At 35.7% G+C, this 24,303-nt stretch overlaps 1 protein-coding gene across 1 annotated transcript; it reads right to left on the bottom strand.

Moving 5' to 3' along the window:
* Positions 1 to 127: 127 nt before the first annotated feature.
* LOC139123063 (hyalin-like) lies at positions 128 to 21,472 on the bottom strand. Its single transcript, XM_070689032.1, has 17 exons — positions 21,346 to 21,472; positions 20,531 to 20,746; positions 16,472 to 16,684; positions 15,792 to 16,031; positions 14,760 to 14,999; positions 14,108 to 14,347; positions 12,784 to 13,023; positions 12,222 to 12,461; positions 11,541 to 11,780; positions 10,327 to 10,379; positions 9,582 to 9,672; positions 9,172 to 9,485; positions 8,153 to 8,264; positions 7,480 to 7,607; positions 6,608 to 6,836; positions 1,714 to 1,805; positions 128 to 937 (listed from the first exon to the last, which is right to left on the bottom strand). The coding sequence occupies exons 1-17, from the start codon at positions 21,404 to 21,406 to the stop codon at positions 872 to 874; spliced, it is 3,015 nt and encodes a 1,004-aa protein (XP_070545133.1). The 5' UTR covers positions 21,407 to 21,472; the 3' UTR covers positions 128 to 871.
* Between the last annotated feature and the right edge of the window lie 2,831 nt (positions 21,473 to 24,303).

Genomic DNA, 24,303 nt, shown 5'->3' with positions numbered 1-24,303 from the left:
GTCTCCTCAGCACATATTTTATTGAGTGTTCAAGTGTGTGATCACAATGTCACTCTTCTACTAACAGAGGTGCTGAATAAACACTTGTTTCCAAGGGGAGCCATTTCAAAAATTTGTCGCAGGCATGTGGACTATAGGTGTTTATTGCCAATTTCACACAAATATCACTAGGCAATGACAAGGAAAAGGCAATGTTGAAGTCAGAAATAACAGCTTAGCGCTAATCAATCCTTGCCCCATTTTCATTAAATTCACATTAAAATATTTGTCTTAAAGGGCTAATTATGTAAACCGTCAGTCAAAACTCTATAATATAAGTGAAAATAATAAATAAATAAATATTCACACATCTTAGTATTCATTTAAGAGATGCTGTCTTTAGTGATTTTAACACGATTGGAACTAACTTGGGATTATCTTAGTACGCTCAGTTTGACAATATATGGTAGGTTGTTCCAGACTTTAGCACCCACATATGAGATCGCAAATGTCCCGCAGTTGCACGTATTTTCGGTAAAGGTAAGTTTTGACCTAGTTTAAATTGAGTGTCATTGCAACGATCAACTAGTCTAAAGTAATGACTCAAATTATGTGGTGTAGTCTTGTGGTGTAAATCAAACGTGAACTTTCCCAGAATAAATTTATGAACTTCAGAGACGTTCTGTATACCTTGTTTTAAGAATAAAGGTGAAGCAGTTTCTCGAAATCTAGAAAACGTAATTATTCATACCAGCTTTTTGGGGGATGACAAAAATCTGATATCTATAAACTGGTTTGAATTGCGAACCATAGAGCGTTTGTCGTTTATATGCGTCTTTGATACCTGTGTCGTTGGATATCCCAAACGTTGAAACTGGTCCTACACTGTTGTTCAAGCGAACGCGGTTATGTGATTACAAAGGCATATAGTCGATGTCAGGTTTGACGTCGAGGATACCTGAGATGTAATAGACATGATTTAAGTTAGACGTGATTCAGTTAGCGTTAATGCAAGACACTGAAGTATAGTCATGCTGTTGTTCCTACTTGTTGATCATTTTGTATCGTAACATTTCGTTCTACTTGCAATGCTGCATTTCTAATGTTTTCACTTTCTAATAACACGTTAATATATATCAACGGCTGCCCGATCTTTATGTCGCATTTTTGAGCCAGCCATTTGAAGTCAGGTCAATACAATGCCCGCGAATAACGTCAATTTTGCATGATATTCAACGCAATGAAAGTGAGGGACCTTTGCTTCTTGAACTGTCTGCATGAACAAATCCGTAATGATAGCTAACACTATACATAGCACAAGTGATGGTATGTTTCTAATGCTTAAATATAGATATTAGAAAAATTGACAATCAAGGTAAGTCATGAATTTACACTGCATAATGTTTACTAGACATTGATTCTCGAGTTGACGCTTTCATGAAAAATGTATGATAAAATTAATTCTATGCGCCAGACAGACTGCATTGTAGTGCTACAAATGTAATAATGTAAGTTTAAGACATTTTGCATAGGCTACAACTCGATCTCTATAGTGACTGGTTTGGAAAAACGAACAAGAGCATACACGCAATTATAAAGTTATACAGCACCATGTTTGTACTTGACTCCAGTGATCAGACGGAGTGGCTGAAAATATTAATCATTCGGACTTCGTCAAAAGAGAATAATGAATCATACAACAAAACAAAATGATAGTTAGTACTTATTCTTTACCTGACAACCGTTATCAGCCCAAGTGTGAGATTGTTTCCTCAGGTAACCACACTTAGCTTGTTTGGTACTCATTGAAAACGTGATATCAGAGCCTACAATTCCAAACAAAGCAAACGATGAACAAACAACAATATATATATATATATATATATATATATATATATATCTATAATATATAATATATATATATATATATATATATATAATATATCTGTGCTAACAATTGAAATAGTACGTTAAAAATTGAACTGAATGCATGGCTATTTTGAAATATGTTGTTATTGGCTTGACGTTTTCACTGGCTTATGTCCAGTTTTCCGATTGGCTGATTTTCAGTTTTCCCATTGGCCTATGTCCAGTTTTCCGATTGGCTGATGTACTTATATTCTGATGAGATTCAAGCCTTGTTTTGAGTTGTACCATTTTGTTGAAGGTATATATCAGTAAAGGAAAGTTGTATTTAATCAGTAGGGAGATGCTTAATTTTGTTAGTGATAAACATTAGTTTGTAGGTGAAGATAGAGGCACGTACTAATACCGTAAGCTTGATAATCTAGGGTTGAATTTAAAATGTCATTTAAAAAAGGCCTAACACAGTGAGGACTTTGACACCTGTACCAGAATTTGGAATGAGCCAGAGCAAATATGGCGTCCAGTGATTGCACTTGAGCAGCGATACTAACTACTTATTCTTACTGCCTCATGCAATTAATTTTCAAAGTATCTTTCTTCGTGATTCATATTTGAAAGACATTCTGTGTGTGTGTCTCTAGATTAGTTGAGCAAATATTAATGTGATTGAGGGTGGGAGAAAGTTATACTGGCAAGATCGATTGCTACGGCCATGGAAGTATTATACTTCCATGCTACAGCTGTATACAGCTGTACTGCGTGAGTGGCGCCCTCAAGGTATCCATCAAATTTTGAAATGGAAAGTTTTACTTGTTGGTGAACAAGTCTAATTAGTACGCATAACACCAAAATAAAAATATCAAAAACTATAGAAGCTGATAAAAAGGATCTTCAGACTGATTAAATAACGGTAGTCAGAAGGTTTGACAAACTTTACAAATATAAATAAGGGAGCCTTCAGTAATTACAGGGGGGTGGCTGGAGGAATTGGGGGGAGGGTCACTTTTTAGAAAACAATTCAAGGGGGAGGGTCACGTTTTATGAACCTTTCTTGGGGGAGGGTCACTTTTGACAGAAGCTGATTTTATGGCCAAAACTTTGATTATCAGATATTTCCTGAATAGCAAATCACCAACAAAATACATGCACATTATAGACCGCTAAAAAAATCATAGTTTCATCATAGACCGCAACGCATAGTGAATCGACATTTCAGTTAAATTCCAAAATCAAATTTGTTGCACAACCATAGACTTGTATAACCACTCTAGTCTAATCAAGAAAATAATATCAATAATCAAGAGTACACAAATGCAAAGATTTACCTATTTTTGTATTGGAAAAAACTATTCATATCATTTCATCATAGAGACCATGAATAGTGGTGTGCGCGGAATTCCCCCGGCCCAACTCTCCCTGTAATTATGAAAGCTCCCAAGTTATAAAAGTTAAGTTACTTTTTTCAATATTACAACAGATATAACATAACAATACCACTATAAGACTGTCACTCCAATATGTTCTTCTATTTAATTTTAATTCTTTTGAAAATGAAGGCCAGTCATATTTTAATCAATTACATATAATTTGCAGTAAGGACACTTTCATTAAACAGCAACTTTCAGACCAAGACACAAAAAAAAATAAAAACATCAATTAGTGCAGACACAATACACTTTCTAATGCACTTCTAACAACATTACACTATACCGCTGAGGCAATGTCACTCTAAAATTGTGTCTTCTTTAAATCTTATTCCAGCCACAAGACTCAAATCTGCTCCAATGGAATAAAACAATTACATTCACAGAGCCATAAAGATATGCCTTGGCAAGATAAATGTCAACTCTGGGCCCTAACTTGATAACTTCCACCCAGGCCAGCATCCCTATATAAATATGAATTTTCCAGAAAAGGCCAATGTCTTATGCTATAACAATATCTGTGCTAACAATTGAAATAGTACGTTAAAAATTGAACTGAATGCATGGCTATTTTGAAATATGTTGTTATTGGCTTGACGTTTTTCACTGGCTTATGTCCAGTTTTCCGATTGGCTGATTTTCAGTTTTCCCATTGGCCTATGTCCAGTTTTCCGATTGGCTGATGTACTTATATTCTGATGAGATTCAAGCCTTGTTTTGAGTTGTACCATTTTGTTGAAGGTATATATCAGTAAAGGAAAGTTGTATTTAATCAGTAGGGAGATGCTTAATTTTGTTAGTGATAAACATTAGTTTGTAGGTGAAGATAGAGGCACGTACTAATACCGTAAGCTTGATAATCTAGGGTGAATTTAAAATGTCATTTAAAAAAGGCCTAACACAGTGAGGACTTTGACACCTGTACCAGAATTTGGAATGAGCCAGAGCAAATATGGCGTCCAGTGATTGCACTTGAGCAGCGATACTAACTACTTATTCTTACTGCCTCATGCAATTAATTTTCAAGTATCTTTCTTCGTGATTCATATTTGAAAGACATTCTGTGTGTGAGTCTCTAGATTAGTTGAGCAAATATTAATGTGATTGAGGGTGGGAGAAAGTTTTACTGGCAAGATCGATTGCTACGGCCATGGAAGTATTATACTTCCATGCTACAGCTGTATACAGCTGTACTGCGTGAGTGGCGCCCTTAAGGTATCCATCAAATTTTGAAATGGAAAGTTTTACTTGTTGGTGAACAAGTCTAATTAGTACGCATAACACCAAAATAAAAATATCAAAAACTATAGAAGCTGATAAAAGGATGTTCAGACTGATTAAATAACGGTAGTCAGAAGGTTTGAAAACTTTACAAATATAAATAAGAGAGCCTTCAGTAATTACAGGGCGGTAGGCTGGAGGAATTGGGGGGAGGGTCACTTTTTAGAAAACAATTCAAGGGGGAGGGTCACGTTTTATGAACCTATCTTGGGGGAGGGTCACTTTTGACAGAAGCTGATTTTATGGCCAAAACTTTGATTATCAGATATTTCCTGAATAGCAAATCACCAACAAATACATGCACATTATAGACCGCTAAAAAATCATAGTTTCATCATAGACCGCAATGCATAGTGAATCGACATTTCAGTTAAATTCCAAAATCAAATTTGTTGCACAACCATAGACTTGTATAACCACTCTAGTCTAATCAAGAAAATTAATATCAATAATCAAGAGTACACAAATGCAAAGATTTACCTATTTTTGTATTGGAAAAAACTATTCATATCATTTCATCATAGAGACCATGAATAGTGGTGTGCGCGGAATTCCCCCGGCCCAACTCTCCCTGTAATTATTGAAAGCTCCCCAAGTTATAAAAGTTAAGTTACTTTTTTCAATATTACAACATATATATATATATATATATATATATATATATATATATATATATATATATATATATATATACATGAATACATGCTTATGTGTTGATATATGTCTAAATTTGACTGAATCTGTGTTCATTTGTCAGTGTTGTCTCTCGATATAAGATATTAAAGTGGATTTGTGCTCAATTTACCGATTTACCTCTCCTATCTCACATTTGTTAGCCTGTCAGTCCATACAGGCAAAACATATCTACGTACTATTGAAAACAGCGCCATTGCTTTAAATCAAAGACAAATAGAGAATCAGACTAGCAACGCGGCATGGCTTTTGTTCCATGGTTGTCTCGGTAGACTATAGCCTTTTCATATTAAAATGAGCTTCAAAGGTGTTAAACTTTTTAGAGACTTTGTTTGTGGTTGATAATTGCACGAGCTTATGCGAAAAATACGACGAGATGGCATCGTGCTGCCAGTCGCGTAGCAACCATAGTTACTTTGTGAGCTCTCAGGGCAGAAACACTGCTTCACGCCAATCAAAACATAACAAGCCAGGAGTTTCATAAACTTTCCTTCCTTGACGAAAAATGGGAAAACTCACTTTCCTGAAGCTCAAAACACTCCCGTTTTCGCCAGCACGCCAATTCCACTCAGCACCACACAACAACAACACAAACTTTGCCGAACATACTTTCGCTTTACAATTGGCGAAAATCCGGAAATTACCGAAGGATGCATGGTCAGCACTCTTCGGAATAGAAAGTCGAGAGCTACCTGAGGCGAGGCGATCATGAATGGGTTACGTAACCGCTTCACGCCTTGAACAATACCTGTTGCTAGTCTGTTTCTCTATTTGATTGTGTTTAAATACGCTTACATGACGTAATTGCAGGCTGTCGGCCGTCTACATCTGTCGGCCTGTTCATCGCGTGTGATAGATGTCAGTCAATGTGAGAATGTCCTTAAAACAAGTACTTATATATATATATATATATATATATATATATATATATATATATATATATATATATATATATATATATATATATGTGTGTGTGTGTGTGTGTGTGTGTGTGTGTGTCTGTGTGTGTCTGTGTCTGTGTCTGTGTCTGTGTGTCTGTGTCTGTGTGTCTGTGTGTCTGTGTGTATAATTACCTTAATTTTTACATGTCAAAAGCTGGTTGAACATATCTATAGAATATCAAAGGCGATTTAAAGGTAGAAATTGAGAAACTGTACGAAGGTAAATTTTCTCTATTTTTCATAATAAATTCTTAGCTTTTCTCAAACGGCACTCTGAAAACACTTCTAGTGAAACAACACTGGTTTGAGCTAATGAACTAGAACACTGAGATTCTCAAGTTGATTAACACATGTCATATAGAATGACAGTAGATACTCTGAGATGCGTTCACGTCAGAGCAGTATCAAGTTGAATATACTCACTCTCTGGAATTGTAAACGTTAAGTAGTACTCTCCAGTCCTTAAAAAGTAATGCTCCGGTACAAAGATGGTGGAATGATCACCAGAAAACTGAAGGTCGACTGAAAAACTATAGCCAATATAGCTTTCAGCGAATTCAACTCGTTCATCGAATACGTATGCCTCAATTTTCCCATATATAGCATGAGAATTGTTAAACCAGATGATAACAGCATGGAACAATCTGGATATCTGTGAAAATTAGTCAACAACTAATTAAGGAGGCTGATATTACAATAATGCATAGGAAAACAATTCGAATGATTAGGCAAACGATAACATATGCAATATATACAGATACCATGATATGAGGTAGAGAATTATAAGAAGGGTTAGTCCTTTTACTAGGCACAGTCTGTGAGCAAAGAGGATTTTACATGAAACAGCATGAACCATGTCGTGGTCAAGCAAGTAGACTGTCGACAGTTCCTTGTGCTTTTTCTACTTTAGTATAGTCTCTCACACTTTCGCGAAGGGGTGGGGGGTTTGCAAGCATAGCGACGAAGACGCGAGCTCAGACTGAAACAGGTATGACCACGAGTGCTGAAGGCACAAGGGACTTTTGTCTCTTTTGCACTCGTGATCATGTCAGGGGCATTCCTCACCCCTACATGTGCGAGAGCCTATACCAATAATAGAAAAGAAAAGGCACAAGGGACTATCGACAGTGTATCAAGCAAGATGATGGACAAAATGTTCTCAAAATTATTGCAATGCTAGGAAGAAAGAACTCTCTTTGTTTCAAAACGATCAAAAGAGCATTTTAAATTATTGTCATTTGTTGGAAAGGTGCGAAAATATGAATTGATTCGTATCATCTTACAACTCTACGCACCTCGATGGAAAGACCAAAGTGAGTAACATTCTGGGCTTCTTGGCTCACCCCATGGATGACAGTCCAATCTTCACTTGGTGGAGATTCCGTTGAGAGCGTTATTTGGATGTCTTCTGTGGCATTAGTCACTAGTAGTTGAATGGAAAATAAGATACAGTAACGTTTATAGTAATGTCGATCAAGGCATGGTATGTGCTTGTTTACAACATCTTTAAAATAGTACAGAGCAGAGTCATTGTGACACAGTTTTTGACAAAGTTTATTTGCTTTGCTAAAGTAATTCTCAAATATTCATACTTGATCATATTTTGTATTGCAAGAGACAAAATAATGTTAAATAACACAGGGATATACAAATTCAAAATTATGGAAATCAACAGACAAATGAACGTATTATTGAATTTCCTGACAAAGGCCAGATTCAATTTATATTTTACCATATATGTTTTCCTATACACGGCAACATTTTATGTTCTTATAAACACATATGTACATTTGCTCTAATCGACGTTACACTCAAAGGGAATCATGTTACCTGTACTATTGTCATAAATACCTTAGATATGTAAGATATGGAGCCTTACTGCCTTGAACGGTAAACTATTTATTCAATAACCAACTCCTGTTCCCGTCATGACTGGTAAAGTGAACTTTTGGCAGTGCAGTAAATTACCTTCCAATTCATGTCCATCGGTATTTGTAAAACCCAAAACCACCACATCGTTAGCTAAACGGGTACTACCTCGACTTCTTGATCGGAAAAAATTCCCAACCAACTGTGTGCACTGCGAGTAAATAAAACGATCAAATATAACATTTTAAGGATGTGCTGACATTGCGATCTTGAATTTCGGAACAATATGGGTAATTTTTAGATACGAAATATGAAATCTTTCTTCTACGATTGTCATAAACCATACAATGTAAACATGTCAAGAGCATGTTTGTTATAAGCTCTTTTAAGGTGGCGCGTTCCACTTAACCAACATTCTTTCTCCAAATGCAATATCTCTCATCAAAGATCACATGATAATCCATTATACTATATATATTTTCAAAAAGCAGAAAATCCTTAGTTTAGTGTGGTAGCAATAGGGATGAAAGGTACATTTATTCGGGGTAAACACCTACATTTTGGTATTTATAATTAAAATTAATTAAGTCAATAGCTGTTTACTATTTTCCTGAATTTACTATATCATATGAAACTAGACTTCATCTTGATAAAAACGACAATTTTGTTTTGCATTATCTATTTTCATACTTAAACTCCAGGGATTGACAGACTGGCATTCAAAAATGATTAAAATCCTGATATGCAAAACTGAAATGACTCTTATTAAAAATATAAGAACTTTATTTCCTAGCAAAATGTCCCTTTGTTGTATAGTATTTAAAGAATAAAATATGAAAAATTCTAAAAATCTGTCCTAGCCACAGTTGAGTCATCTACTTTTTAAATTTTTGTTGAGTCATTTACTTTTTACTTTTTAAATAGTAAAAGGGAGAGAAAAAGGAAATCGAGTTATCTGCATAAATTTGCTGGAATTTACCATTCTTTTTCAGCCAACCTACGACTGCTTATGCTTAAAAGGTGAACCCATGCACTATTTAATGGATTACCAAATTAATGAGAACTGAATGAATCTTGCAAAAGGTGAAAATCTAAATGAATCACAAAGACATGCTCACCATCCTGTTAACTATTGTTGCAGATGTAACGTTGACAAAAATCTTGTCTGCTGCTGGCATGGTGTAACCGCTGCCCTTCCCAAGAATAACGGAATTGGAGAGATTCCTGACTGAGTCGATTTCTAAATACAATTGAATTGACGTTGAATTCAGCGGTATATAGACAGCCCCTGTTTCTCTATCGTGTAGAACAAACGTTATTAGGTTATCCGTTGCATTGAGCACTGATGTTATGATCTGATTTCTGTACTCGTCTGTACCTTCATCCACTGACATCCAGGCTAATATACATGTATCCATGGCCTGCAATATGTCTACAGAAAAAATTGGAGTCATATTTTCTGTCAACCTTGGAAATCGGCGCACAATTAAGCTGTATTACGTAGGTAATGTTATACCATTCTTCTTACCATGGGAAATTATTTTTCTTTCTTCTGGTGTCACGGCGATACTGTCAAGTCCAAGTATTATCCTGGATATACGATCAATACATTCTTTTACCTGTCAGGCAAAAACAAACAAATGAGATTTTGTTCAACCCTTTCATGTGAGAACAAAGGGAACACTTGATGTGTCTCACGAAGAAAAGGAATACTCAAAGTGTAAACTGCGTTAGTTAAAGGAAGGCGGTCGTTGGAACTCCTACTGATGACAAATGTGACCCATTTGAACACTGTATTCGAGGAACGTTGGTGATTGATGAAAGTTCGTCATAATCGTAAAATTGAAATGTTACAGCTATGTTGACGTAATGCATCTAGGTATCGGGTATGAAATGCATTGTTTGTAAACAAGAAAGTCGCACAGACACAGTTCCGAAGACCCCACCCTTTAATTTACAATACTTGACGCCAATACCTCAAAGTTCGAGGTTTTTCTTTGACTTATTTCCGATACAAAGATTTCAGCACAAGTACATACTGTTTGGGTCTAGCACTGTAGCGATCGATGTTGGCTAAGTTAAGTTGGCTAAGCTCGTACATTGGTCAAAAATTAGACTACATGTGGTTCCGATTTCAAATAAAAATGGTTTTACTGCCACTTTCCTGAGTAGGAAATGAATGTCTTCAGAAATTTTATTTACACTCATCATCATGTTTCTGCAAAAATTCGTATTATTATTATTATAAATTATCAATATTCCTTGATACTTGCCTGTGCTGTCGAAATTTTCTGATTTACATTTTCTAAAGGTGGTCTGATCACAGCTGAGTTGATGACGTCGACATAATTTCCATTTCGCAATCATGGACAAAAATGAAATAGACCAAACGAAGCCTTCAATATTAAAGGTTGGACTTCAACATATAAAAATTAAAGATAGGAGAAGATAGGAGAAAGACAGGCAAACAGGAAGGCCGACAAAAAGAAAAATTAAAGTATGACAGAAAGAAAGAGAAGAGGAACAAAACTTTGAATGATAAAGAGACAGGGACAGAAAGACTCACAGATCGATAAAGAGATAGAGAGATAGATAGATAGATAGATAGATAGATAGATAGATAGATAGATAGATAGATAATTGGTAGATACATAGACACATACATAGATACATACATAGATTACTAGATACATAGATACAAAGATACATACATACATACATACATGCATACATCCATACATACATACATACATACATACATACATACATACATACATACATACATACATACATACATACATAATACATACACATATACATACAGACAGACAGACAGACAGACAGAAAGACAGACATAATACATACATAATACATACATACATACATACATACATACATACATGCATGCATGCATGCATGCATGCATGCATGCATACATACATACATACATACATACATACATACATACATACATACATACATACATACATACATACAGACAGACAGACAGACAGACAGACAGACAGACAGACAGACAGACATGCATGCATACGTTATACTATACACAGAACTGTTATACTATACATAGAACTGTTATACTGAACAAGGCGATGAGACATTTCCCTAGACATCTAACTGTACATTACACACTGTCAGTACAACTTATGTTCTCAGTCCCGTCCCAGTTTCTGTGTTTTGGACTCGTGATCAATGAGAAATTTAAAACCAAATTCTTAACTGTAGGAGTGTATGTTTTAGCGCTATAGATGATAGGTAGCTAGTTAGCTAGGTTGTTATACTTTGTGTGACAAAAAGATCTAATGAGTACATGACCGTTTGATAACTCAGCGTTTGTCTGATCATTGTCTCATCAATGCAATCACAATATATGGAGATGGTAAATTGTCAGTGCTGATTAACAATCAGCATTGATCCCGAAGAGTAAAATCAAATCAAATCACGGGAGAAATGTTAAACAGTAATCTACCTTCTACTGTAACGGAGAAGGAACATGAGTCACTATTCCCAGATGAATCAGTGGCGTTATAAATGACGACGGTTAGACCGATAGGGAAGGAATCTCCAGGTACGTGGCTACCAGAAAGATTCACAAGTCCAGAATTATCAGTCGCATTTGGAAAAGACCAAAACACAGTAGCTGCAGGGGTTTCAATGTAGGCAGTCGTGTATGCGTCGCCCGGACAGATGATTGATGGGTTTTCGATGTCTGTATTCAAAGTAAGCAAATTCCTTGAAAATACAGCTGACCGGTGGTAAAATACCCTTACAAAATAATGACATTGTTTAGCGTCAAGAAGATCGCTATTAGAATGTAGTATAGAAAGAGAGATGTGGCAAAGTACATTCAAGGCGTGACTGTTTAATCGTTGATGAATGAATGAATGAATGAATGAATGAATGAATGAATGAATGAATGAATGAATGAATGAATGAATGAATGAATTAATGAATGGACATTGACACACAAGTTCTTCAAAATTCTCCAACCTAACTAAACGTACTTCGTCTTGTCAAGAATATCCATGCCCTCAACAGAGGACCAGCGAATATTTGCAAATTAAAAACCACTCATGCTTATTGCATGCCAAGAATATTCCTAAACAAAAAAATAAGGATATCTGTTTGTATAAACCTTAAATAACTTTACCCTGTACTCGCACAGCAAAGGAGCACGAGTCCTTATTTCCTGACGGGTCGATGGCTTCATAAGACACATCAGTAACACCGATTAGAAAGTCACTTCCCGGATCATGGCTGCCAGAAACACTCACGTTTCCAGAGTTATCAGTGGCACTTGGAATTGACCACGTGACAGAAACTGAACGCATGCCAGTGGCTGCAATTGTATTGAAATCTGGAGGGCAGTCGATGGATGGATTTTCAATATCTGTGCAAACGTGGAGAGAAATTATTAACATTAAAATCGGAAAAAAACTGGACAAAATGTGCTTAAGAGAACATTGTCTACTGGCTTCTTTTATATCAAAAGCTTAAATTATTTGCCTTTACATTATTGGAAACTGTGGTCTTGACTATAAATTGTCATCATTTGGAATGAATAACATGATCGCCTTTTAATCAATATGAATAAATGATTGAACCGACGAATGAAAGATCGACCGTCTGAGTATTTACACATTTATATTCTACAACAAAATACGCATAAGTATCGGCACGGACGTTTAAAATAACTGTTCTGAGAACTTTACCTTGTACTCGCACAGCAAAGGAGCACGAAGCCTCATTTCCTGACGGATCCACGGCTCCGTAAGACACAACAGTAACACCGATTATGAAGTCACTTCCCGGGTCATGGCTGCTAGAAACATCCACGGTTCCAGAATTGTCAGTAGCATTTGGAAGTGTCCAAGTTACAGAAACTGAACGCTCACCCATGTTTGGGTTTGTGTCGATATCTGAAGGGCATGTAATGGACGGGCTTTCGATGTCTGTGCATAAATTGAAAAACAATATATATATATTAAAATAATGTGAAAGCAATGACGAAAGACGTGTTTCAATAGAATAATTTATATTGTATTCCATTGTTACTGAAGGGTATTGCAGCGAAAATTCTTCTAGGAGTTATGAATTATAAATGTCATCTATTAAAATAATTTTATTATACAAGCCATGGTTACTCTACTCCAAACCTTACTTGTGTTGTGTCTTTGCCTCTTTACCCTCGATATCTGTGAATTGTATTGCAAGGAAAACAGTCCGTATCTGTTAATTAACCTCCCTAATCCCACTAGGCCTAATTAATTTTTTGTACCGAACACTAACGAGGATTATCTCCTTGACTAACAACTCGTCAGCATTTCATAACGTCAGTCAGTCTTTTACCTAATGAGCTGCTAACGAGTTACTTGGTCAAGGCGATAAGCCCCCATACACCCCCTCCCCGAATCCATTGGTGATTGATAGAAAAACATTAATGGAGGGGATTAGGGAGGGCAATTAACAGATATCGACTGTTTTCTGTGAAATACTATACAAACATAGCGAGGGTAACGTAATAGACATAAACGACACAGGTAAGGCTTGTACAATAAAAAGGTTTAATAGCTGACATTTATTGATCATAACTCCCAGAGGAATATTGCCTTCAATACCCTGTGTTCTCACCAATGTCTAACATTATTCGTTTTTATAACATTGCTAAACTTAAAGAAGCCGAAGAAATTTCATGATATTGAAAAAAAGCAATACGTACGTCAGTGAATGAATGCAGAGGTCTATGAATGATGGAATGAATAAACGAATTGATTAATTGATTGTTGATTGATTGATTAGTTAATCAATAAATGAATTCATTTACTTAGTTATTTATTTAATTACTGTGTGTATATATGTATATATGGTTATATTTATTTATCTATTCATCCATTTATTTATGTATTAGTTTGTTCGTTTGTTTGTTTAAGTGTCTATCAATCAATGAAATAAAGAACTTAAGTTCATTAGCTGACATTCAAAATTCTTAGAGCGTGATGTAAGTTATCTGTTTAGATAAACCTTAAATAACTTTACCTTGTACTCGGACAGTAAAGGAGCACGAATCCGTGTTTCCTGACGGATCGATGGCTTCATAAGACACAACAGTGACACCGATTATGAAAACACTTCCCGGATCATGGCTGCTAGAAACACTCACGTTTCCAGAGTTATCAGAGGCACTTGGAATTGACCATGTCACGGAAACAGAGGGCATACCAGTGTTCGAATTTGTATCGATATCTGGAGGGCAGTCAATAGACGGACTTTCGATATCTGTGAAAAGTGAATAGAATATGTATATTAAGAGAGTGACAAAAGCAAAGGCACGCAATCGATTCACTCTAAGAAATTAATGTGCGACAGCTTCTGTTTTTCGTCCGTATTAGAAATGATTTGTTTTTCTATGATCACTGACTGATGCCAAATGTTGACTCGTTGCTGTAATTAGCACAATATGCAATTGATTGATGGCTTATTGGATACTGAAAAAATAAATAATTGAATGAATGAATGAATCAATGAATGGATGGATGTTAAATGCAAGTAATAAATCAACAAATGAATAATCCTCTGAAGGAATGTAATAGCTAAACATCTAATATTTAAAAACATTTAAAATGATTCAAGCTATGTCGCAAATATCATTATGACCTGAAAAAGAAAGATGATATTAATATAACTTTACCTTGTACTCGTACAGCAAAAGAGCACGAGTCCTTATTTCCTGACGGATCCACGGCTTCGTAAGACACAACAGTAACACCAATAATGAAGTCACTTCCCGGATCATGGCTGCTAGAAACACTCACGTTTCCAGAGTTATCAGAAGCACTTGGAATCGACCATGTCACGGAAGCAGAGGGCATGCCAGTGTTTGTATTTGTATCGATATCTGGAAGGCAGTCAATAGACGGACTTTCGATATCTGTGAAAAGTGAAAAGTATTTTACTATTAAAAGTGAAACATAAGCAAATATTTTGAGCTTTAGATCTAGATAGCAAAATATGATCATTAACTATGTATATCTTTCGGTCCAATATCTTGAATGAAATCATACTTTTACAACTTAAATACTTTCCTATGGCTTTAAAGTAGTCAAAATTCACCTATGATGTATTTAGCATTTGTTTTCTGAAGTTGTAATGACCTCAGTACACTTTTGAAAGTTAAGAAACGATCTGTATCCCTGTTTCCAGGATGTCCTTTATTTCAGGTGATCAAATTTATACACTAATGTGTTCTGGCTTATTATGTTCTTTCTATTTTTGATGATGCATTTCCAGTGTGTTTTAAAATTCGGAGAAGAGTTTACCCATAAATAAAGAACATTCTGTTTAATTGTAACCGCTTAAGTATAAACGACGATGAAAATATTGGCATTATCATCTTGTTCGCGATGCTTCGTGTCAAACATGAATGTTCCACAAGTGATTAGAGCTGCAACTGGGCGAAGCACTTAAGCTGTCTGCAGTTTAATGTCACATGACAACAAACAACAAAAAAGCTTGCTTCCCCATTTTCTTGGTCGCATATTTTGCTGAGAAGGCCAGATGCTGTCGTTCAGTGAAAAAATCTTGACTAAACACACTAAAACAATTCCGGTAAAACTATTTTATGTAAGATATTCAGATCGATGGCGATGCAGCATTACTAGTCAAGTACTTATCCAGTTACGTAGATGATGGCTGTTCGGGAAATAATTGATGAGAAACTAGCCTGTCATGTCAACAATGAACGAACACGAATCCTTGTTTCCGGAGGGATCCAAGGCTTCGTAGGTCACAATCGTTTCTCCGAGTGAGAAGATACTTCCTGGATTATGACTGGAAGAGACCTTTGCACATCCAGTATCATCAGTGGCGACCGGGACGTTCCATATCACGGCATTTGAATCATTTCCGATATGTGTAGTTGCGGTAATATCTTCTGGGCATGTGATCTGTGGAAATTCTGTGTCTGCAGTGAAAACGGGGCAAACTTATGTAATTGATCGAAACCGGTTGATACCAAAACTTATTTTTATTTAGTCTATCGAGGAATTGATATCATACCAAGACAAATAATCATGCACATATAATCAGAAATGTCTGGCAAATGTTCCTGTTTTTTCCTACGTTATCAAAGCAACAAATAAAGTTTTTAGACATCAATGTTCATAACTTTGTATCATTATTGACCCAACTTACATTTGTTTGCATCAAAAATAGGACTACTACTGAGTTATTGGCATTCCGTAGCAGTCGTAGTTTTTGATTGGCGTGAATAAAGAAAACTGTATTTCTCACATAAGATTTGCAATAATAATCAGGCGATGAACGCTCTTTCAAACAAGAACCTTTGAGTCCAATTTGAAAATGTTTGGAATTAACTGCATGTATACTGTAAAGGTACATTACCTTCATCACTGTAAACTTCTACTTCACAAAGTGTAAGCATCCTGGAGGATCCCTCAAGCTGAATACTCACGAACTGACCAGTCAGGTCGTCGCAATGAAAAACTATACACCTTTCTTTGGCTTCATCTAGCAGTAGTGCATCTTCACACATATCGTTCTTAGTGAAATCCTGATTGTTGCCAACACGTGCAACAGCTCCTTCTAATCTTCCGGCTGAAAGTATACATTCTTAGTTGCTAACATTTCTAATCTTTTGAATTTTACGAATTATAAACCGTGTTTGTTCCTCTTCAAATGTAAAATGTCTTCCATCAAATTAAAAATACCTTGAGGTTTATTATTCGGATAAAAGGCTGATTGTAACTTGTCAAAAACCGATATATACTCTTTGTAAAATCTGACTGTACCCTGATGTTGCAGTTACCATATACTTGCCGAACTCTTCAAATAACGCAATCAATCAGCAATTCTGTGGGACCTGCATTAGGCATTAAAAAGCACATTTTACTTTTCCATTGATTAACATATATCTTCACACATTCATGCTTAGCAATTTAAGCTAATAATTGGTTGCTGGATCATAGTTAGTGATTCCTAATAATCAGAAAATAACTATCAGTTTTAAATTGACGATAGAAAACCATAGGAATACATGGTGTATAATTTTACAAGAAGGATTTAAAATGAGGACTCTCGCCTCATTTGTACTATGAATATCATTTGCAAAGGTCTTTGAAAAGGCCAACTTGTCAGAAAATACCATGGAATATGTATTATCTCTTTTAATTAAAATATCTTTTTCATTAAAGACGTATGAATAGAATGTAAAATGACAGTCCTTTGGGAACAATGAGTATGTATTCTTAATACAACTGCTAAGTAAATTAATTACACCCTCAACAAGCAGTGTGATGGGCATTCCTGTTGTTGATGGTGCCTCGATTAACTTTATTTTAAACAAAATGTGTTCGTTTCATTTGAAAGTTTCTATCCAGACGTGTGCAAGTCGGACTTTCAATTTAATTCAAACACATTCTTGTTGATACATACTTCGTTGTTTTCTAATTGCTTCGTACGAAAATAACCTACAGTAAGCTATTAGCAATTGAACAGGCTAGTATTATTTATAACATTAGGCTTTCTTAAGAAGCAAGCTTCATGAACGGCGCTGGCTGGCTATATCTATGCGCGAGTGATTTAGGAACTTTACATCATGTGGAGGTGTCGCAGTAGAAATATTGTAACAACTTAGGGACTGGACAGAAATTACGGGGTAAGGTGTGTCGCATTGGTCATGGAATTCCATGCATGCCTTAGGCGGAGGGTCACCATTTTTTGCACAACTATTAGAAGCCAAGATATGACCGATATAGCGCTTCGTCAATAAATATCAAATCATAATTTATAGGAGTCGATTGGGCCAACTATTACAATATCACAAAACAAGCGATATCTGTACTTGTATGTATATTTCATACTTGACTAAAATGTCCTAGATTAGAATAGTGGGGTTACAAGTGTACATCCGCACAAGAAATTCGATTGAAATTTCATCGGAAATGTAGATTCACTATACATGGAAGCCTATGAGAAAATTATGAATCATTTTTCATCATGTACCGCATCATGTATCATGTAAAACTAGCAATACCTTTTCATATATAGACAATGGATGATTGACATAAAATTTGTACTTTATTAGAATAGAGTGATTACAAGTGCGTATGTGTACGAGAAATTTGATTTCAGAATGGGAGTCTATGAGAAAACTATAAATTAATTTTACAATACAAAACTAACTAAATCTGCGCTTTTATAAGTGTTCGACTATTGATACAAATGTACTTGACCTGAGCAGGGTGTTTTAAAGTGCAGATGTGAACAAAAATATGATATTGGAATTTCGTTAAAAAATGTCAATTCCCCTCTCAAGGCAGTCTAGGGGTAAACTGTTAAACATTTTCCCCGACAAAACTTGTTACATCTGTGCATTTACAGGACATATTCAATGATGACTTATAGGCTGTAATAAGTTTCTTGGCAAACAATAATAATGATCTCTGTACAATTACAAGTCAAAGTATAAATGAAGGTAGACATTACAGCTATTGTACACTTTGATTATGAATGGCCAACTGTACGGCCAGTACTTTTAGTAGTTGACAGAATTATTCATTGTGAAATGCGGTACTTTTGATTGAAACATTTGTAACCGTTGCAAAAAAGTAAATATTTGTAAATGTTAAAAGATAAGTTCAAAATTTCCGAAAGTTCAAAGGTCAAATGAGAAATTATATGTTAACTGAACTGTAACACGCAATGGGAGGGTCACTTTTTTGCGCATGAAAATTGAGGAGGGTCAGTTGTTTTCTCGCAAACACTTTTGAAGGGTCACTTTTTTCGCCTAGCGTTATTTTGAAGAAACAGTGCCCCCACCCTGTAATTTCTGCCCAGTACCGTAGCTTGCATATTGAACCATTCTTTTTAGGGTCGGGATTTGGCCGAGCGGTTTTGATTAGTTGCCATACATTATGTGTTCGAATCCGGACCAGAATTTACTTGATTGTTAGTAAAAGCTGGTACCAGTATATTAGTCTCATAGCTATAGATAGTATAGTAAATTGCAGTGTTCTTAGTGTAGTCTTTACGTTGCTTTCGATAAGTGATTGTTGTCAAACAGGCAAGAAAAGCCCACAAAGGTAAAACCGAACTGTGTTGTCCTACAAGGAGAACGTTCGATAATCTAATGCCTTTCAAACATAAGCCCTTGAACTTTTATTACTAGATTTACATCTTCATGATCAAATCATTCAAGTCATTCACGTAGGTTATTTTATTGTTCCACTGATAGGTGGGGGAAGCAAAAAAAAAAAAAAAAAAAAAAAATATATATATATATATATATATATATATATATATATATATATATATATATATATATATATATATATATAAACATATATTGAACATAGCCAAAAATGATGTACCTTCGTTGATTTATTGATACTATCGATACACCGGATCCGTCTGATCTATTGCAAGGGAAACGGTGAGTGTCGGCTCTACTAAACGATGTCCAGGTTTGACGCCACCTCGATGGGCATTTCTTAAGCAAGTTTGGACAAGCAAATGCAGTTGAAAGTTTCATCAACGTGTCACTTTTTCATTTACAATAACTATTGTCGCCAACCGTAACACAACGTGGGAATTCACCGACCCTAATAGCTTAAAAGGGTAATACCTGGTTTAATTTACAAATTTTGTACACAACATGTGCAATATTGGGTTTTATGAAGTGGTACTCACGTAGAAAGCATTTTAGTGATCAACAAGCATTTATTGAACTATAAACTATTCATTGCGCTTCCTCTCGCACCTTGATAAGGCGTAAATATTTAAGAAGAGAAACTTCCATTGGTTTCCAAAGGTTTCCTTACTTAATGCCAGTTTTGTAACGTTATTCAAGTAACATGGTTTGTCTCGGCAAGTCTCAAACTTTAACGTTATAGAACTTGAGAAATTTATGATAGTTTAAGGAGATCAAAAATTGTTCAATGATGTGTTTCACTGATCATCTCTCGTTGAAATTCGAAACCACTTCAAATGATCAAAATTGAGTGTCTGCAAAATGTAATGAAATAGGACGCAATTATACGAAATGATAATTTATTGCGGGGGATATGACATTAAACTGGTCCAATAACCATTTCCGTTCAGGGTAATACATTACCAGATCCATGGGACATTTGTGATTTACAAATTTGCGTAGGACCATCCTGAACCGCTGATAATAAGTGGTGGTACCAGGTGTCCGGAATGGGTAAGCGTACCCTGCTAGCATGCAGCGCTTCTCAGGATTTGTCCCAAAATTGGCTAAACATGGTATGAAATGGTACAGTGTATGAATCACTGTGATAAGTCAAAACCGGAAATACTGTCGCTCATCATTTGAGTGACCAAGGTGTCATATTTAGCCACAATGTCGTAATATATTACCATACAACTTTTTGAAAGTCCCCACTTTCATGGCATGGCATTATAATTACTTCCAACACTTACCGCAGCAGTCTTGTCTGTTGATGACGAATACTCTGTTGACAAGGTATACGCCACCAAGGTTCACTTTCCACCATGCATCATACTCGTTAATGGTGGCCGTACATGTCCCGTCAAGATAAGTACTACTTTTGAGACCGTCAACAGCACGTAACGCTCCTGCGAATTGATGAGTACTGCTTTGTGTGGCACTTTTTCCCAAAGCATGATTGATACTACCTGTCTCAAAAAAGGACAAAAGGATATCTTTAGAGGTAAGGAAGAATCAACCTATAAAATTGGAGATAAATTGATGAAACCGTATCTCAACTAGGTAGTTAGCAGCATCAACCAACTTACAATAACAATAACAACAACAATAAAATTAAAAACAACATCATCATCATTGTCGTCGTCGATAACGACAAGACCAATAGTAACAACAACGACGACGACAACACAGTGCAATCATAATAGTATAATTATTATTATTATTATTATTATTATTATTATTATTATTATTGTTGTTGTTGTTATTATTCAGTTTTAACAGTACAAATGAAAGCACCAATAATAATTTCTTTACAAGATGCATCCACAATGTGAAAATGGAATTTGATGAATTTGTGCCACATTTTGTGCGTTCGAATCCGATCAAAAATTTACACAATTCTGTATCAACGTGAAAGATTGAGCTATGTTATCACTGGCACAAATTACAATTGCGACCGTTCGTTTGCCACATCTTCCACATTCAATTCATTTGAAAGAAATACAAAACACTATATTCAGTGAAGGACCGTTCGTACAGATGTGGAAAAGCAAGTAAAGTTACCTACCTGGCAGTGCATATACACAGTATGTAAAGAAGAGCACGATTGCCGTAACTGCAGTCGACATAGTTTATAATACCATGTCTTCACTGTGGGAGCTCAGTTGATATCTTAAATTTATGATGGCGCTGACGATTCCTTTACCTTAGTATTGTGGTTAATTAAATTAGTATCCATGGATACAGTTCAATAGGCGTCGCCTTTCACTGCAGTTTCCCCTGTAATTTTTGTTCCTAAAATATTAACAGGACAGTTGGACTGAATTTCAACAGGTATAGATTTATATACTTACTCTTTAAACCAAACATCATTACCAGACACTTTTGGAATACTGAAAACATAAAAATAATATCCTATATGGCATTAGAGGCCATTCAATAATGATGCTAATGAGTAGGATGAACTTTGACTCAAATTTACAGCGCAAAAGGTTAAGGAATCGAAGACTCGAGAGTAAAATATGTACATATCTTCTTTAATTTGTCATATGAAATCAAGCAAACAGCTACTGGGTTAATAAACTTCAGGTACAAACACAGTAATCAAGTTTGAGGCTAGCATATTTTTTATTATTTTATCGATCACAATGACGTGTGCCTTTTTGGAATTACAAAAGGTGTGATGTATTTTAAAATATTCTCATGGAACGATTGTTCCTCCCCTTTGCCTTTCAAAATTAACTTCACAGCAAAAGAAATAAGAAGGTTAACATCTTCATTACTTCGGTTTTCTTCAGGGCTTGTTATGTTGCAAATGTTGCAGCATCACTATCGATTATTGTCATCTTCGAATTTACAACTGCTTTCATCATACCTAACTCCAATCTATTATCAACTTCAGGGATATCAATGCGGGCGAACGTCTTATTCACCAGACACGGGACGGGAAACAGTACAAAGACCCATGCTTTTCATAAGGTACAATAGTACCCTGGCATACGCTTAAATCTGCTCCTGTAAAGAAATACAACATTTCCTGATAACTCCGATATTCTCCAATCAAGTGGAATCTATTTCGATTTCACAAAGAGGTTAATGACGACAAGCAATCCCCAACTGTTTATTGCACAGGTAAAGTTTGCTGCTTACCATTGTTGTGTCGCTGTATTAGTTTTTTACCTGGGATGCAAGGTTAACAAAAGAATATCCTTTTATAGCTTTCCATCCAGTTGACATGCAGAAGAGAAAAGATAGGATACTGAGCCTATCTCACAATGGGTAAGACAGTTAATCTTCGATCAATTGTGTATTTTTTTAAAGTTTCTTTTTCAGAAGTTATCAGCCCTTGAAGAGAATGTATTTTGGTGACGATAAAGCACAGACTCGTGCAGGTGTCATTCGTATTTATTCGTGTGTTTCATTTAGAATGCAATGGATAGTTAACGCTGAGAGTAAACAGATATTTAGCTATATTTCGACAGGGAACGTTTTAAAATGAAAATAAAAGGACAAAGAGAGCGAGGACGAGGACGTTCACGGTTTACAGTTCGGTACACACCCGGTATATTTGTGTCATTATGGATAACTCTACGGCACGACAAGTACAATGATAGGGCATAAAATTAGACGGTCTCTGTCATCTTTACAGCAACTATATATATTATAGCCCAAACATGGGACTATTTGCCCGAGGGTAGGTGACCATTTGCCCGACGTTAGGAGGCCAAATGGTCTCCTGCCCCGAGGGTACATAGTCCCTTGTTTGGGCTATAATGTTTTTATTACATGCCTCTCTTACACAGTTTTCACTCAAAATATTAACGTTTATTGGCAAATGATCATCAAATGCTTTATTTCAATCTTAGACGAAAATCCGTTACAAATGGAACGACTTTCATCATCAAATGGCGCATTGATATATTGAAACTACTGTTATGCGGTTTATTGATGTGTTTGCGCAAAATTTCCAAAAAGCCGGATTTACCATGCAAAACATGTAATTTCAACATTTTTACATCCAAAAGGTGTCAAATTGAAAATGGTTCCGGGTCACTTTCAGTCAAGTGATGACTATGCGGCCCGCGACGTCATCGACGAGTTACCATTGAATCCTATGGAGCGCCTGACCTTCCATATACGAGGCATATAATAATAAGTGTGCGTGCATTGCTTACTATTCCTACATCTTGTGAGCCCTGTTGAAATAGCACTTTGCCAGGAACCATGCTGACAACACAATAAGCAGTTAGCATCTTCCCGCCCATAGTTCAGCTTTTCTAAAAGCCTTGCCGTGCACTGTCTCAAATGGTGCTGCTTCCTTTGTAACCCAGCCACCGTTCCCTTTTCGTTACTTGATGCATTAAGCTTTCACCACTCTGCACAACAGTTTTCATGTGTATTGTTGTATTAGCACATACTTTGCACTGTTTTTACCTCTTCAGGTAGGTTTAAGGATTGATAGGAAGGAGAAATAAAATAATTGGAAAGAAAAGATAGAAAAAATGAGAGAGGAATAGAAAGAGAAAATAATTTATAGCAAGAAGCAAGTGTGAACTCTATGATATGATCGGCAAAGTTTTTCTAAGCATTCTTTCTCTATCTTTCTTATTGCCAATCACTTGATAAAAACGAGTGAAACAAAATCGAGGTACTTTATTGAGTCTTCACATGTGTTAACACAATGTCAGTCTGCTACTAATAGAGGCGCAGAAGAAAACAATTGTTTCCAAGGTGATCCATTCAAAGCGTTGTCGCAGGCATGTTGACCTTTAGATGTTGATATTTCTTTTAAGTATCTATATATTGCAGATACTTAATTGATTGCAAATTCCAATCACAAATATACAAATACACAAGTCTCAATAAGCAATGACGAGGAAAAAGACAATGTTGGAGACATAAATAATAGCTTAAAGCAAATCGAGTTTTGCCTCATTTTCATTTAATTTACATTGTAATATGTCTTTAAATAATAAATAAATAAATAAAATTCACAGATCTTGGTATTCATTTAAGAGATGCTGTC

This window comes from Ptychodera flava, chromosome 22 (genome assembly GCF_041260155.1).
Source record: "Ptychodera flava strain L36383 chromosome 22, AS_Pfla_20210202, whole genome shotgun sequence".
NCBI classification, from domain to species: Eukaryota; Metazoa; Hemichordata; class Enteropneusta; family Ptychoderidae; genus Ptychodera; species Ptychodera flava.
This window is presented reverse-complemented; position numbering and strand designations above follow the sequence as displayed.

Coding starts and splice junctions, on each gene's coding strand:
- LOC139123063 (XM_070689032.1), bottom strand. CDS start 21,406: ATGTCGACTGCAGTTACGGCAATCGTGCTCTTCTTTACATACTGTGTA. Junction 16,685..20,530: donor CAACAGACAAGACTGCTGCG/GTAAGTGTTGGA, acceptor GTATACTTTCAG/CCGGAAGATTAGAAGGAGCT. Junction 15,000..15,791: donor GTTCATTGTTGACATGACAG/GCTAGTTTCTCA, acceptor CACTTTTCACAG/ATATCGAAAGTCCGTCTATT.